This window comes from Aotus nancymaae, unplaced genomic scaffold (assembly GCF_030222135.1).
Source record: "Aotus nancymaae isolate 86718 unplaced genomic scaffold, 86718_ANA_hifiasm-v0.15.2.pri h1tg000059l, whole genome shotgun sequence".
In the NCBI taxonomy this organism is placed as follows: Eukaryota; Metazoa; Chordata; class Mammalia; order Primates; family Aotidae; genus Aotus; species Aotus nancymaae.
The window spans coordinates 35,869,588-35,883,812 of NW_026988473.1; the positions used below are offsets into that span (position 1 = coordinate 35,869,588).

At 34.9% G+C, this 14,225-nt stretch overlaps 1 protein-coding gene across 3 annotated transcripts in view; it reads right to left on the reverse strand.

Annotated features, from left to right (window-relative positions):
- LUZP2 (leucine zipper protein 2) overlaps positions 1-14,225 on the reverse strand; it is a 548,899-nt gene that overhangs the window by 139,823 nt on the left and 394,851 nt on the right. For 2 of the 3 annotated variants that reach the window (XM_012452226.3, XM_012452224.3), the window contains exon 6: positions 5,739-5,801. The exons of the other annotated variant lie outside the window; for it this stretch is intronic. In XM_012452226.3, coding sequence (XP_012307649.2) covers positions 5,739-5,801 — 63 coding nt within the window. The remainder of the gene's footprint in view (positions 1-5,738; positions 5,802-14,225) is intronic. 3 annotated transcript variants of the gene reach the window in all.

The following is a 14,225-nucleotide window of genomic DNA, read 5'->3' on the forward strand; positions in this document are numbered from 1 at the left end:
GAAATGAAATGAAAAAAGAAGAAAAAGAGACAGGAAGAGAAGCAGAGGGAAAGAAGGTGGCAAAGAGGACGTGAGAGAGAGGTAAAGAAGGAAAGAGGAGGAAAGAAAGAAAGGAAGAGATAAAACAGGAAGGAAGGAAGGAGGGGAGGGCTTAAGACTGAGATATGCTAATAATTCTATATTACTGAACTCTATACAAAGCAGCAGCAAGAATTTATGGTTTGTCACAGGGTAGTTGATATTTTTTTTATTTCCATAGAAAGTCACCCTTCTTTTGATATGGATAGTGAAGGTGAAATGCATGATGCATAAGAAGAACAAAAAGACATGATTGAGTATACATAATGGTTAATGGCTTTTATGAATAAAACTCACATTGAGTCCTCAATGCATTGACTTTATTTTTCTACTTCAGAATCATATTTATTATATCACTGTCTTTCCTCACACAGCTTCCCAAATGACTCAAATAATATTTCAAGTACAGCATCTATTTCCTATTATGTTAACTTACTCTTTGTATCAGTCTGTTCTCATGCTGCTATAAAGAAATACCCGAGATTGCATAATTTATAAAGGAAAGAAACTTAATTGGCTCAGAGTTCTGCATGGCTGGGGAGGCCTCAGGACACTTTGCAATCATGGTGGAAGGCACCTCTTCACAGGGTAGCAGAAGAGAGAATGAGTGCCAGCAGGGAAAATGCCCGATGCTTATAACACCATTGGATCTTCCAAGAACTCACTCACTATCAAGGGAACAGCATGGGAGAAACTGCCCTCATAATTCGATTACCTCCCACCACGTTGTCTCCTATAAAATGTGGAGATTACAAGATTACAATTCAAGGTGAGATTTGGGTAGGAACCAAAAGCCAAACCATACCATTCTGCACCAGCACCTCCCCAATCTCATGTCCCTACATTTCAACCATGCCCTTCCAACAGTACCCCAAAGTCTTAACTCATTCCAGCATTAACCCAAAAGTCCAAGCCCAAAGTCTCATCTGAGACAGTGCAAGTCCCTTCTGCCTATGAGCCTGTAAAATTAAAAGCAAGTTAGTTACTTCCTAGATACCATGGGGTACAGGTGTTGAGTAAATACACCCATTCCAAATGGAAGAAATTGGCCAAAACAAAAGGGCCACAGGCCCCATGCAATTCTGAAAGCCAATAGGGCAGTCATTAAACCTTAAAGTTCCAAAATGATCTCCTTTGACTCCATGTCTCACATCCAGGTCATGCTGTTGCAACAGGTGGCTCCCACAGCCTTGTGCAGCTCCACCCCTGTGGCTTTGCAGGGTACAGTCCCCTTCCTGGCTGCTTTCACAGGCTAGCATCAAGTGCCTATGCCTTTTCCAGGTGCACAGTGCAAGCTGCTCGTGGATCTACCATTCTGGGATCTAGAGGATGGTGGTTTTCTCACAGCTCCACTAGGCAGTGCTGCAGTGGGGGCTTTGTGTGGAACTCCGAACCCACATTTCCCTGCTGTACTTCCCTAGAAGAGGTTATCCATGAGGCCTCCACCCCTCCAGGAAATTTCTGCCTGGACATCCAGGCATTTCCATACATCCTCTGAAATATAGACAGATGTTCCCAAACCTCAATTCTTGACTTCCGTGCACCCACAGGCTCAATACCACATGGAAGCCACCAAGGCTTGGAATTTGCACCCTCTGAATTAATGGTCTGAGTTGTACCTTGTTCCTTTTAGCTACAGCTGGAGCTGAAGCAGGGCACCATGTCCAAAGGCTGCACAGAGCAGGGCAGCCCATGAAACCATTTTTCCCTCCTAGGCCTCTGGGCATAAGATGGGAACGGCTGTCATGGAGGTCTCTGCATGCCTTGGAGACATTTTCTTCATTGTCTGGGTGATTAACATTGGGCTCCTCATAACTTTTGTATATTTCTTCCTTTGGCTTTCTCCCCCCAAAAAAGTTTTTTTTTAATTGCATTGTCAGTCTGCAAATTTTCCAAACTTTTATGCTCCACTTCCTCTGAACACTTTGCTGCTTAGGAAATTCTTCCACCAGATATCCTAAATGATCTCTCTCAAGTTCAAAGTTCCACAGATCTCTAGGGCAGGGGCAAAATGCTGACAGTCTCTTTGCTACAGCATAGTAAGAGTCACCTTTGCTCCAGTTCCCAACAACTTTCTCATCTCCTTGTGAGACCACCTCAGCCTGGACTTCATTGTACATATCATGATCAGCATTTTGGTCAAAACCATTTGACAAGTCTCTAGCAAGTTCCAAACTACCCCACATCTTCCTGTTTTCTTCTGAGCTCTCCAAACTGTTCCAACCTTGCCTGTTACCCAGTTCCAAAGTCGCTTCCACATTTTCAGCTATCTTTAAAGCAGCACCCTACTCTGTTGTACCAATTTATTGTGTTAGTCTGATCTCACACTGCTATAAAGAAATATCTGAGACTGTAGAATTTATAAAGAAAGGAGGTTTAATTGACTCACAATTCCACATGGCTAGGGAGGCTAAGATAATTCTGCTTTACATGATAATCATTATTTTATGCTGCCGATTTTAGTAAAGGATAATTTATGATATCTCTCACAATTTCAAATGCAGAGTTGATTGGCATTTTCTCCAACCTGTTCCAATCCACTCTCCAGGACTCATTAACTACCAGGTTTCTCAGGAAAACAGACTTTATTCTTTCGTTTTTTTTCTTTCATAATAATGTTGATGGTATCAATGAAGAGTGGGAGATTACTACCACATATGGTGCACATGATTTCTCAAACTGCATGTCAATTCCTCCACATAATTGATGCTCTATCTTTCAAGTGACAGAATGGTTGCATTTTAACTATTTGAGGTGTTCATTTTTAAAACAATTAAAATGCATATTCTAAATGTACAGAATATCCTTTAAAATTTTCCACATTCCTTGGAATTATCAAAACATCAATTATTGCATTATTCAATGATTCATTCAGGAACTCCAATAAAACCTTCTGTATTTAATGACCATGAATGACTATTTAGCTTTGCTACTATAATATATAAAAAAAGTTTTAGGAATTTTCTTCACAGTTACTCATCTCTTTGCTTCCAGCACTCTTCTAATTTTGAGTTAAAAAGCAAAATCCTGTCTGAAGATTTCAGGAAAGGTTATGCAAAGAATAAATGCATTCTGAGGGGGTGCATCTCTTTTTTATAATGTATAATAATTCAAAACCCAGCTGACAATTAGACTGTTTTATTTCAGCTTGTTAGTAACATATTGACAAGTTAAAATTATCAAAAGGATAACCTTCAAACAATTAGTGATTTTAAATACAGTTCCAAATGTTGGTGCCTGTGAGTCATGAATTTTTCATAAGAAGGTTTCACAGCAAAATTTAAGTTGCTAATAATGATAATGTTGTCTATAATATAAAGACAAGAAAGATGAAGAAGAAGGAAGCCATGATAGGACATTTAGTTCGGCTTTTTTATCCCATTTAGGAGATTATCTTTCAGTCTGAGATTTTTGCTTCCTATAATTTCATATTCAAACAGCATTTCTTTCATGAAATAAGAGTGGTGATTTTGGTAGATGGTGTTTATAGTAGCTTCACTTTTTAATATTGTCCTCTGCCAAGTTAAAACAATACCAATCTTCTGGGTGTCGATGGGATTTAAATATTTTATTCTTGTATGAATACTGAAAGTTGAGGGTACTGATCAAACAGGCAATCTCCTTTTTTAGCTCCTAACCAAGAAAACATATTAGTATTTTGTTTTTGGTAATGATGGTGTATCAAATAACTAAATTTGCCACCATATTGTTTTGAAAGTATTGTGACAGACAAAAACACATGCCTGCCCCATTACCAAGAACATTAAGCTCTGCATTTATTCTATAAATATATAATGACATACAGCAAATAAATTGTAATGAACCTATTACAATACATTTTAATATTAGGCAACACGAATACATGAAGTATGTAACAAGTCAGGGATAATATATTCTCCTAGGCACTGAGATGAAGAAAAAATAAGAATTACTATTGAACTGACTAAAAAATAAAGGTAAGCTCCATTTTTACTTCTGTGAACCACAGATACTTCTCCTAGAAGCTTCCCCCTTCCCTTCCATGTACAGGAGTGTCATGTGAACCCTGAACACATGTAGATTATCTCAGAATATAACTTCAGTGTAGATATTCCTTATTCAAAACATCATTCCACCTGGTTACCCTCCTATAAGTAGTACTCAGGACCTGCACAAACCACATTTGTACTATTTCCAAAACCTAGGAAATGTAAACAATATACAAGTCTATTTGTTTTCAAATAGAAAAACAAAGAAATGAAACACCACACTATATCAGATCTACAAAGCATTTAGTCTAATTTTTCATCTTATAGAACATCATCCTTTAGTTTCTCTGTGTTAAACATTTCTATTCATGCCATTTATAATATTTTAAGAAAGATATTATAAAATGGGTTTTTACATTGCATGTTAGACTTGAATGTTTGTGTTTGTGTTAATGATTTTTTCTTTTTTAAGGAGAGTTTACCTTCTTTAACTCTTTAACAAAGAAATCTCAGTTTGGACTGGACACTGGACCACTGACTTAATGATATTTTTCAGATTCTCTTCAACTTAGCTCAGCGTGTGACCTAGTTTTAGCAACTAGAGTACGATGAGACAGAAGAGACTATTTTCTGGGTGGACTCCTGAAAAGCAATGCTTGTGATTCACCAGATTATCTTCCCTTTCCCTCCTGCTGGAAGAGGATAGTGACAGAAAAAGGTATTTTTGAACCAATGGTGGTTCCATAATTAAAAGGCAATTTAGTTGTTTTAGAAGCTCTTCTCCTTACTCCTAGACAACTGAGAAAAAGGGTAAACTTGTTTTAACTTGTATAAGCAACATTTCTCATACCTAAGCTTCCTTCCTTCTCAGTTGCTTCATAGGCGTAAGACATTCATCATGATATGAAGCCACTCATAAGTGTCCCTTATCATTCATAGGCTATTCCTTGAATACATTTCTTACACATCTAATATATCTTTGTGTGTGCTTCTTGAAGGACGCAATTAAAACAGTGACTCGTCTCCTCTCCTTGAGGCATAAACAATCATTTATCATGACAGCATCACTACTATTTCATTACTATTACTAAGACTTATAGGAGCTACATTTTACATTACAGATTCGTAAGAATAGATAGATTTGGAGATGAGAAATATAGAAAATTGATTATTTTAGTTAAATCTACATTAATCAGAATGACATATTTCCCCCTGAGAAACATATAGGTCAATTTTACTACACAGCCAACAGAACCAATGAATGTATTTATTTTGTATGGTTTATGGTCAACCCCAGAATCTTCACTCTGACTGGCAATTGCCACTGCAAAACTTTGTAGACATCACATAGAAGGCACAAGAGAGGAAAAAAGGAAAATTTTATGGACTTCCAGGAATTTGCTATTAAGAAAATTCTGATAGTCCAGGTAAGGAAGAAATCCAGAAAAATAAAATCTTACATAAAGTGACTATTACTTGCCTTTGTTAAAATTTATTTATATTTTCCTTTTGGCTATTGCAATGTTAAAACACAAAGACACTCAAATGTTTAAAATATGTTTTATTTTTCTATTTCAAAATTTGCATTTTTTTAGGAGGAAAAAAAGTTTCCAGATGTCTGGATTGAATAAAAATCTGGAAATAATATTGTTTTTATTGGGTTAAAGCTAGAAGCAGCAAAAATTTACTCACCTCTTCTGCATGAATGCCACAGAGCTTGTTTCCTGACAAGAGTTTGTTTTTCAAGCTTTTATTCTGAGGAAGAAAACATAGTTTTATTGCAAAGAAGAGATGAAATATTAAGAATTTCTTCAACTATGTCAGCATTACTGCTTTATGTTCTGTTCAAAAATTAGACTTTCATGATATAAAATGTAGTGAATTGGTGTAAAGCTGAATCAAATCTGTAATGTAAAATATTGTTTTTTATTCAATTAAAATTTACTGTATTAGCATTAACACATTCATTTAAAAAGGTAATTTCTAGTTTTATTCTATTGTGGGCAGAAAACATAACTGATATAAGAAAAAAAATTTGTTAAAATTTGTTTTTGTGTCCTAAAATACAGACTATAGGGAGAACATTTCATGTGCTGATGAGACGAATGGGTATGCTATAGCTGTTGGGTAAAATGTTCTGTAAATGTCCATGAGGTCCATTTGGTGTAGAGTGCAATTTAACTCTGATGTTTCTCTTTTTTTAATTATTTTTTTGAGACGGAGCCTCACTCCGTTGTCCAGGCTGGAGTGGAATGGTATGATCTCAGCTACCTGCAACCTCTGCCTCCTGGGTTCAAGCACTTCGGTTTCAGCCTCTTGGGTAGCTGAGATTACAGATGTCCACCACCATACCTGGCTAATTTTTTTGTATTTTAAGTAGAGATGGGGTTTCACCATGTTGACCAGGCTGGTCTTGAACTCTGACCTAAGGTGATCTGCCCGCCTCAGCCTCCCAAAGTGCTGGGATTACAGGCATGAGCCACTGTACCTGGCTTTACTCTAATGTTTCTTTGTTGATTTTTTGTTTGGGTGATATGTCTAGTTCTGAAAGTTGGGTATTACAGTGCCCCACTATTCTTAGATCACAATGAACCTCTCCATTTAAATCTGTTACATAAATAAATAAATGTGTGTGTGTGTGTATGCGTGTGTGTGTATATATATATGCTCCAATATAGGATGCTCCATATATATGCTCCAATATAGGATGCATATGTAATTGCAATTATCATATCCTCCTACTGTAATGACCCTGTTATCATTATATAAGGGCCTTATCTGTCATTTTTTAAATCATTTGTTACTGAAAGTCTGTTTTATCTGATGTAACCATAGCTACTTCTAATCTGTTTTGCATGGAATATCTTTTTCCAACCCTTCACTTTCAGTCTGTGCATGTCTTTATAGGTGCAATGAATTTCTTATAAACAGCATATATTTCAGTCTTTTTTTAGTCCATTTAGCCATTTTATATATTTTAATTAGATAATTTAGTTTACTTATAGTCAAGGTTATTATTGATAGGTAAGGATTTACTACTTCTGCACAACAGAAGAAAACAATTCAGTGAAGAGGCAACCTAAAGGATGGGAGCAAGTATTTGCAAACTACTCAGCTAACAAAGGTTAATATCTAGAACAAACCAAGAACACAAATCAAAAGCAAAAAGCAAATAATATGATTTATAAAATTGGCAAAATATCTGAATAAACATTTCTCAAATTCCTTCGTTCGTCTTCTGACAAACAAATGCCGATAGATATACCATAAATGTTAAACATTACTAATCATCAGGAAAATGCAATGAGATATTATCTCACCCCAGTTAGGATGGTTATTATCAAAAAGACAAAAAATAACAAGTACTAATGAGGATGTAGAGAAAGGGGAACTCTTATGTACAGTTGCTTGGAATGGAAATTAGTACAGCCATTATGGAAAACAGTATGGAAGTGTTACAAAAATTTAAAAATAGATTAATATGTAATCCAGCAATCTCATTACCGGGTATATCTGCAAAATAAATGAATCAGTATGTTGAACAGATATCTGCATTACTACATTTATTGAAGCACTATTTATAATAGCCAGGGTATGAAATCAATGTAAATGTTCATCTACAGATGAATGGAGAAATAAAACGTGGCACATATAGACCATGGAATACTATTAAGCCATAAAACAGAATGAAATCCTTTCATTTGCGGCAACATGTGGGTCGAACCAGAGGACATTATATAGAATGAAATCACCTAGGCACAGAAAGACAAACCCCACATTATCTCAGTCATATGCAGTACATAAAAAGACTGATTTCATAGAAGCAGAGACCAGAATAGTGGCTAATTGAGTCTGGGAAGGGTAGGAGGAATTTGAGGGATCAGAAGAAGTTGTTCAACAAGTACAAAGTTACTGTTAGGTGTAAGTTCTGGTGCTTTATTACACAGAATGCATACAGCAAATAACAATGTAGTGTATGTTTTAACATAGCTAGATGAGAAAATAGTGACTATTATAACCACAAAGCAATGATAAATGTTTAAATTCATGAATAGGTTATTAATCGCCTTAATTTGATCATCATACAATGTATATAAGTATTCAAACATCACACTGTACCACATAAATATGTACAATCTATGGCACTGATAAATACAACTTAATTTGTAAAAAGATAAAACTTTATTTGGTCTTATATTTACTTTGTTTCCTATTTTATATGGGATTTAAAAAATAATTTTTGGTTCAAATAAGCAATAGATGCTAGTTTCTGAAAGCATCCTTCTAAACTGCAAGCATTTATTCCTACTACTATTTGGATTTTGGTTATCTTGTACCCTAGCATAACATAGTTAAAGATCCCTGGGGCCGGGCGCGGTGGCTCACGCCTGTAATCCCAGCACTTTGGGAGGCCGAGGCAGGTGGATCACGAGGTCAAGAGATCGAGACCATCCTGGTCAACATGGTGAAACCCTGTCTCTACCAAAAATACAAAAAATTAGCTGGGCATGGTGGCGCGTGCCTGTAATCCCAGCTACTCAGGAGGCTGAGGCAGGAGAATTGCCTGAACCCAGGAGGCGGAGGTTGCGGTGAGTCGAGATTGCGCCATTGCACACCAGCCTGGGTAACAAGAGCAAAACTCCGTCTCAAAAAAAAAAAAAAAAAATCCCTAAGAGGGTCTATATTTCCTTAGAAGTCTATAATTGTAAGTCTTCTTAAACTACTAATGTCTGTACATTGAATTCCAAAGGCATCTTGATTCTCAGAAGCCATTTCTTCTTCCAGGCCTGAGAGAGATGCTCTTCATGTGGGGTGTAAGAGGTAACACAGGGTAACACAGATCTGTTACCCTTTAAATATCTTATAATTGACCTAGGTTCAAAGACAAATGTTGGTTCCTCTGACACTTAACATCTGAGTCTAACCCCTCATAGCTGTTTAATTATATTTGCCTCATTGCACTCAGGCTTTTCTGTCTTTTACCCCAATAACTGCAGTAATAGTCTGTCTTTAGATGGGCAGGCTAAGGAGAGCAGATAACTGTAAAACCCACAGGATTCAGACTTCATACTGACTCTATAGGAGTAGACAATGTCCTGGTACAAGTACATATTATACATGATTGCTCTAAAGAAGGCCAATTGGATGAGCACCAGGAGCAAAATGAGCATTTAATGCAGAGCAAATGAACACATCCATCAGGTTTAAGAGTTCCCCACTTAGAATTCCAAGCTAATTTCAAACAGCGTTTTCTATTTTGTTTTCCTGTCATGGAGTGAGGGGGTACAGTTGTCTCAGTCTGAAAGACTACTTTGTCTTTTCCTCTTTAGCTAAAATTTGGAAATCTAAAAAGCTCAGTTGGAATTTCAATACCATGAAATGTTTTACACAAATGGGAGGAAGTTATTCTGATTTATTCAAGTAATGTCTTTTTGTAAATATTTGCACTGATCATACAAGGTATAATACTAGGGTTCTTTTTTTTTTTTTTTAAGGAGAATCTGATACACATTAATTCCATATTTAAAGAGATGTATATGCCCAATAAAGGGATGTATACCGATATGTTCTGCCTCTGCAGTGTTGCTCAGATTGTAGCATAATAAAATTCTTCAAAATGGAGACAAGATAAGTGATATACATCTGATAGGAGTATTTATGTCCTAACAAAAACCATTGACATCTGAGAAACATTAGTAGAAATAAGAAATAACTATAAATTAATAAATGACATATTTAAAAATTGGTGTCTGTAGTATATACTATTTAAAATTTGCATCTCCACTTAAAGTTATTTTTTCTTTTCATTTATGTATCTATGATCATATTTATTTATTTATATTATTATTTGTTCACTTATTAATGTTGCTGACACTCAGGAAATTTTGTACATTGGTTTCAATGATATAGCAAATACTAACTTTGATCCTTCAAAAATGATATTATTTTATATTTTTTCTGAGGCAGAAACATACAATGTTAACTAAGATATATGACACAAGACTAATTTTTAGCATACTATTTATTCCATTGACCTGTTATCTCTGCTTATCTCACAGATTTCTTAGAATATTCTTTAATTACTTGGAGTAGGCTTTTCAGTGACCAGGATGTATGTGTCAAGTTTACAGATTATCAAGCAGTGCTAAACATTCTACACTGTTAGTGATGCTACAGATTTTATAAAAATGTTCCACAGAACCATTTAACTTTCTTTAATAATATTTACTCTTCACTCTCCCACAAAAAGATTGATGCTATGATAATAAGAGTTGAACCAAGTTAAAAAGATTTATTTTCTCCAGACTTCTCAGAGTCTTTATTACAATATTGTGCTTCATGGACACAAAGAGGGCAACAACAGACACTGGGGTCTACCTGAGGGTTGAGGGTAGGAGGAGGAAGAGGATCAGAAAAAATAACTGTTAATACAAGGCTTAGTACCTGGGGGACAAAATAATCTGTACAACAAACCTCCATGATGTGAGTTTACCAGTTCACTTTCATAAAAAACCTGCACATGTAACCCTGAACATGTACCCCCGAACCTAATTATTATTAGATATTTTAATAATACTAATAAAATTGTGTTTAATATAAATGGTTTTCCTAAATTTGTTTGACAATAATATACTTTGGACTAAAGAACTTATCTCATGACTAGAATTTGAGAAATAAAGCTGCAAGTATTAACCTATGTTTGATTTTACTAAGGGAGACCAAAATATTATAGTACTATATTTTACAGAAGTTCTATTTATCATGCTTACTTGTAAAATGATAAGGAAAATTTGATTCAGGACTTTTGAAACAAATGTCAAGGCCATTGAAATAAGGGAGAAAGATGGGGCTCAGCTCTAAATATAGCAAAAACATAGCAAAGACAGCTGAAGATTTATAGCCAATGAGCAGAATTCGGGAGATGAATGGATAGAAAATTACTAATAGGAGCTGTAATGGGTAGAAGGATTTTTGCTAAACCTGCCAAATAGAATCCCTGCTGAAAGGCATTTGATCAGATTTAGATAACAAGGGTGAAGGAGTCTCCCTAAACTGACCTCGCAGGGTTCCTGCTACATAGGACTAGGTGAGTCTAAGACAAGACCTGAGGACAAGGTCCACTTGAAAAGTGAACTCAGAAGAGTCTGTCTAAAGTTTGGTCAAGAAGTCTTTGGGATTAGCGCTTTCTGTGCCCTAAGAAATGTTTGCCTACTTCAAAGTCATGAAGAATTTTTTCTTAAATAATTTTCTTAAAGTTTTATAGTTTGAGGGTATACTCTGCTGTATTATCCTCTTCGAGTTCCCTTTTTTTTTTTTTTAAATTAAGTGAGGTAAAGGTCAAGGTTCACTTTTAGTTTTTACTGTAAACATCCAGTTACTTGTGTATCAATTATTGTAGAAATGCTCCTTTGTACATTGAACTATCTAAGAGCCTTAGTCAAAAATCAATAGAAAAAATAACTCTTTTGGCCAATATGAAGCATCTGGCATCAGACAAACCCTCTAGCCATAAACAACTAAATAACTAAACAGAATATAATAAAACAAATGTTTAAGACAGTAGACAACCATGATTGCCAGACTAAAGAGAGGAGAAGTAGGCAAGAAATTCCTGCAGTTGCTCTTTTTTGTTTTCATCTGGAGACAATTTATGAAGTACCATACAGAAGAAAAACCCAATCAGAATGCAGAAGTTTTGATTAGTCAAGAAGAAAGAGTTTAACATTAGGGAGAGGTGATCAGGTGGAATTTCTGTTACAAAGTATCAGAGGCTTTGAATCTGTTAAAAGAAAAATCATAGACAAATTAAATTGAACAGTTTGAGCAATGAATGATTTGCAAATCAACCAGAATAAGTTCAGAGACACTCCAATGCAAGAGACACTTCCAGTGTGATGGAAGATTTATGGACAGAAAAAGCAAAATGACATGCAGAAAATGGAAGTGAGGTACAAAAAAGAACTGTATCAGTTACAGCTCAGTGTTTGCTGTGTTTGAACATGGTTTTAACAGTTGGCTTTTCTTGATTGGCAAAAACTCAATGACTGGCACAAGTTTAGGTTACAGTCTGCTTAACATACCAGTTAGGTTACACTTCATTATGTATACAGAAACCTTTAGGCCAAACTTAAAAGGTGTAAGGAGGCAACTTTGGGTTAAACTTAGTTTAAGAATGCAATGCAGAAAAAGAGAACAGAGGATTTTCGGGGGGGGGGGGGGGTGTTCGGTTTCCTTATGTCTTTAGATGAATGGAAATCTGCATATGTATAAACTAACATCCTGCAAGGCCAGCTAAAGAACCACCAGAAAAGAACTGCAAGGTGAAACATTACTAGAGCTCACCTAGATATCCACTTTCCAACCAGCCAGAATGGAAAGATTTAACCACTAAGATATTTAATAAAAACCCTAGAAAGAACTGTCATACAAGTAGGGTTAAAATAGTCCTGTAAAGGCTCATTTAGACCAACCTTATAAAGCTTAAAAACGAAACTAAAAATCACTAAGCTAAACAAGTATTATCTAATAGAATAAACCTTAATACTCTTAGAAAATAACAAAATCCAGGTGCCCAATAATGTAATATTTACAATTCAGCCTTCATTTGAAATTATTAAACACAAGAATCAGGAAAATCAGAGCTTTAAGGCAGAGGAGGAAGAAATCAGTCAACAGCAATAGCTATCATTGGCAAAAATGGTCAAGTTCATTTAGAAATAACATTAAATATGTATAACTAAAGAGACTTTCATTTTCAGCATTGACATGTAAAGAACTTGAAAGTCATTAGATTTCCAACTTCTCTATCTTTACTGAATTTTCTCTTTGTTCTCTCTATTAGCTTGAAAGGAATATTAAAATATCCAAATGGCATTGTGAATTTGTCTATTCCTTTGTTTAAGTCTGTCATTTATTACTTCACAGTTTGAAGCTTTTTTTAGGTGCTTACAAATTTAAGAATTGTTATGTCTTTTAGAAAAAAGGATTGTCCCTTTTAACACTATAATATGCCTCTCTTTCTGGCAATTTATTTTGTCATGGCTAATTTATCCAATATTAGACGTGCTAAAGCCTTTTCTCTTGCAGTTTGCATAGCATATACTTACATATTTTACTTTGATCTTTCTTGTGTCTTTTTATATAAAGTGCATATTTACTAATTATCATATAATTTGATTATATATTTTTATACAGTCTGGTGATATCTATCTTTCAATTAAAGTATTTACATGTAATATAATATAATCAATATATATAGCCAGGTTTTGTTTACAATCTCAGTTTGTTTTTCTTTTACCTTCTTGCTTTTCTAGAGTCTATTTAGTATATTTAGAAGTCTATTTAGAATTGATACTGTACCACTTCACACCTCACACTCTGCCATACATAATTCCTAAATCACAAACTGTAAGATACATAATAAACTTGAAGATGAGCAAACGATTATAAAATTGTGAAGGGTACATAATTTGGAGTAAACAAATCAAAAAAGGTATCCCTGATGAGGTACTTACACATGACTTATAAATGCAAGTGAGTAAGTTAAGAAATTTCTAAACTTTTCAATCATTCAAAGTACGAAAATTTGATAGTTTCTTATTGTATCATTGCATCTAGTTTAGATAAAGTGAAAGAAAATTGTCAATATGTTTATGTTATTTTCAAAGAAAAATCAGTTATTAAAACTACCAATCTCTTAAATAGGTAGAAGAGACTATCTTTTCTGTTTGTTTGTTTTTATTCTGTCTCAGGAAATGATGTGATAAAGTTCTTTTGATTCAGGGTTTTACATCGGTCCCACCTAATAGAAAACTGTACTATTCTGCCTTCAATTTCCACCTACTCTTTCCAGACTTCCAGTCCATTTCCAAGTAACTCACAGGGGTTTCTGGCTTTCACCCCAAAAAGGATGACAAATAAAAATTTGCATTTTTCATATGAGGCTATAAATGTCTTTTAAAAAACCTAGTCTTTACACAAGAAATTGTGAAGTTTTATATGAATATGTGCACCACTCTGACCCATCCTGATTTTAAACTCATTTTTAAAAGATAATGTTACTGCTATTTGGCCAGATTATCTGAAAATAGTTACAAGGATCTGACATACTTTCCTTATTTTTTTTACGATTGTGACTCATAAGTAAATTGGATGTCTTAGATATACTTGACTCTTCCA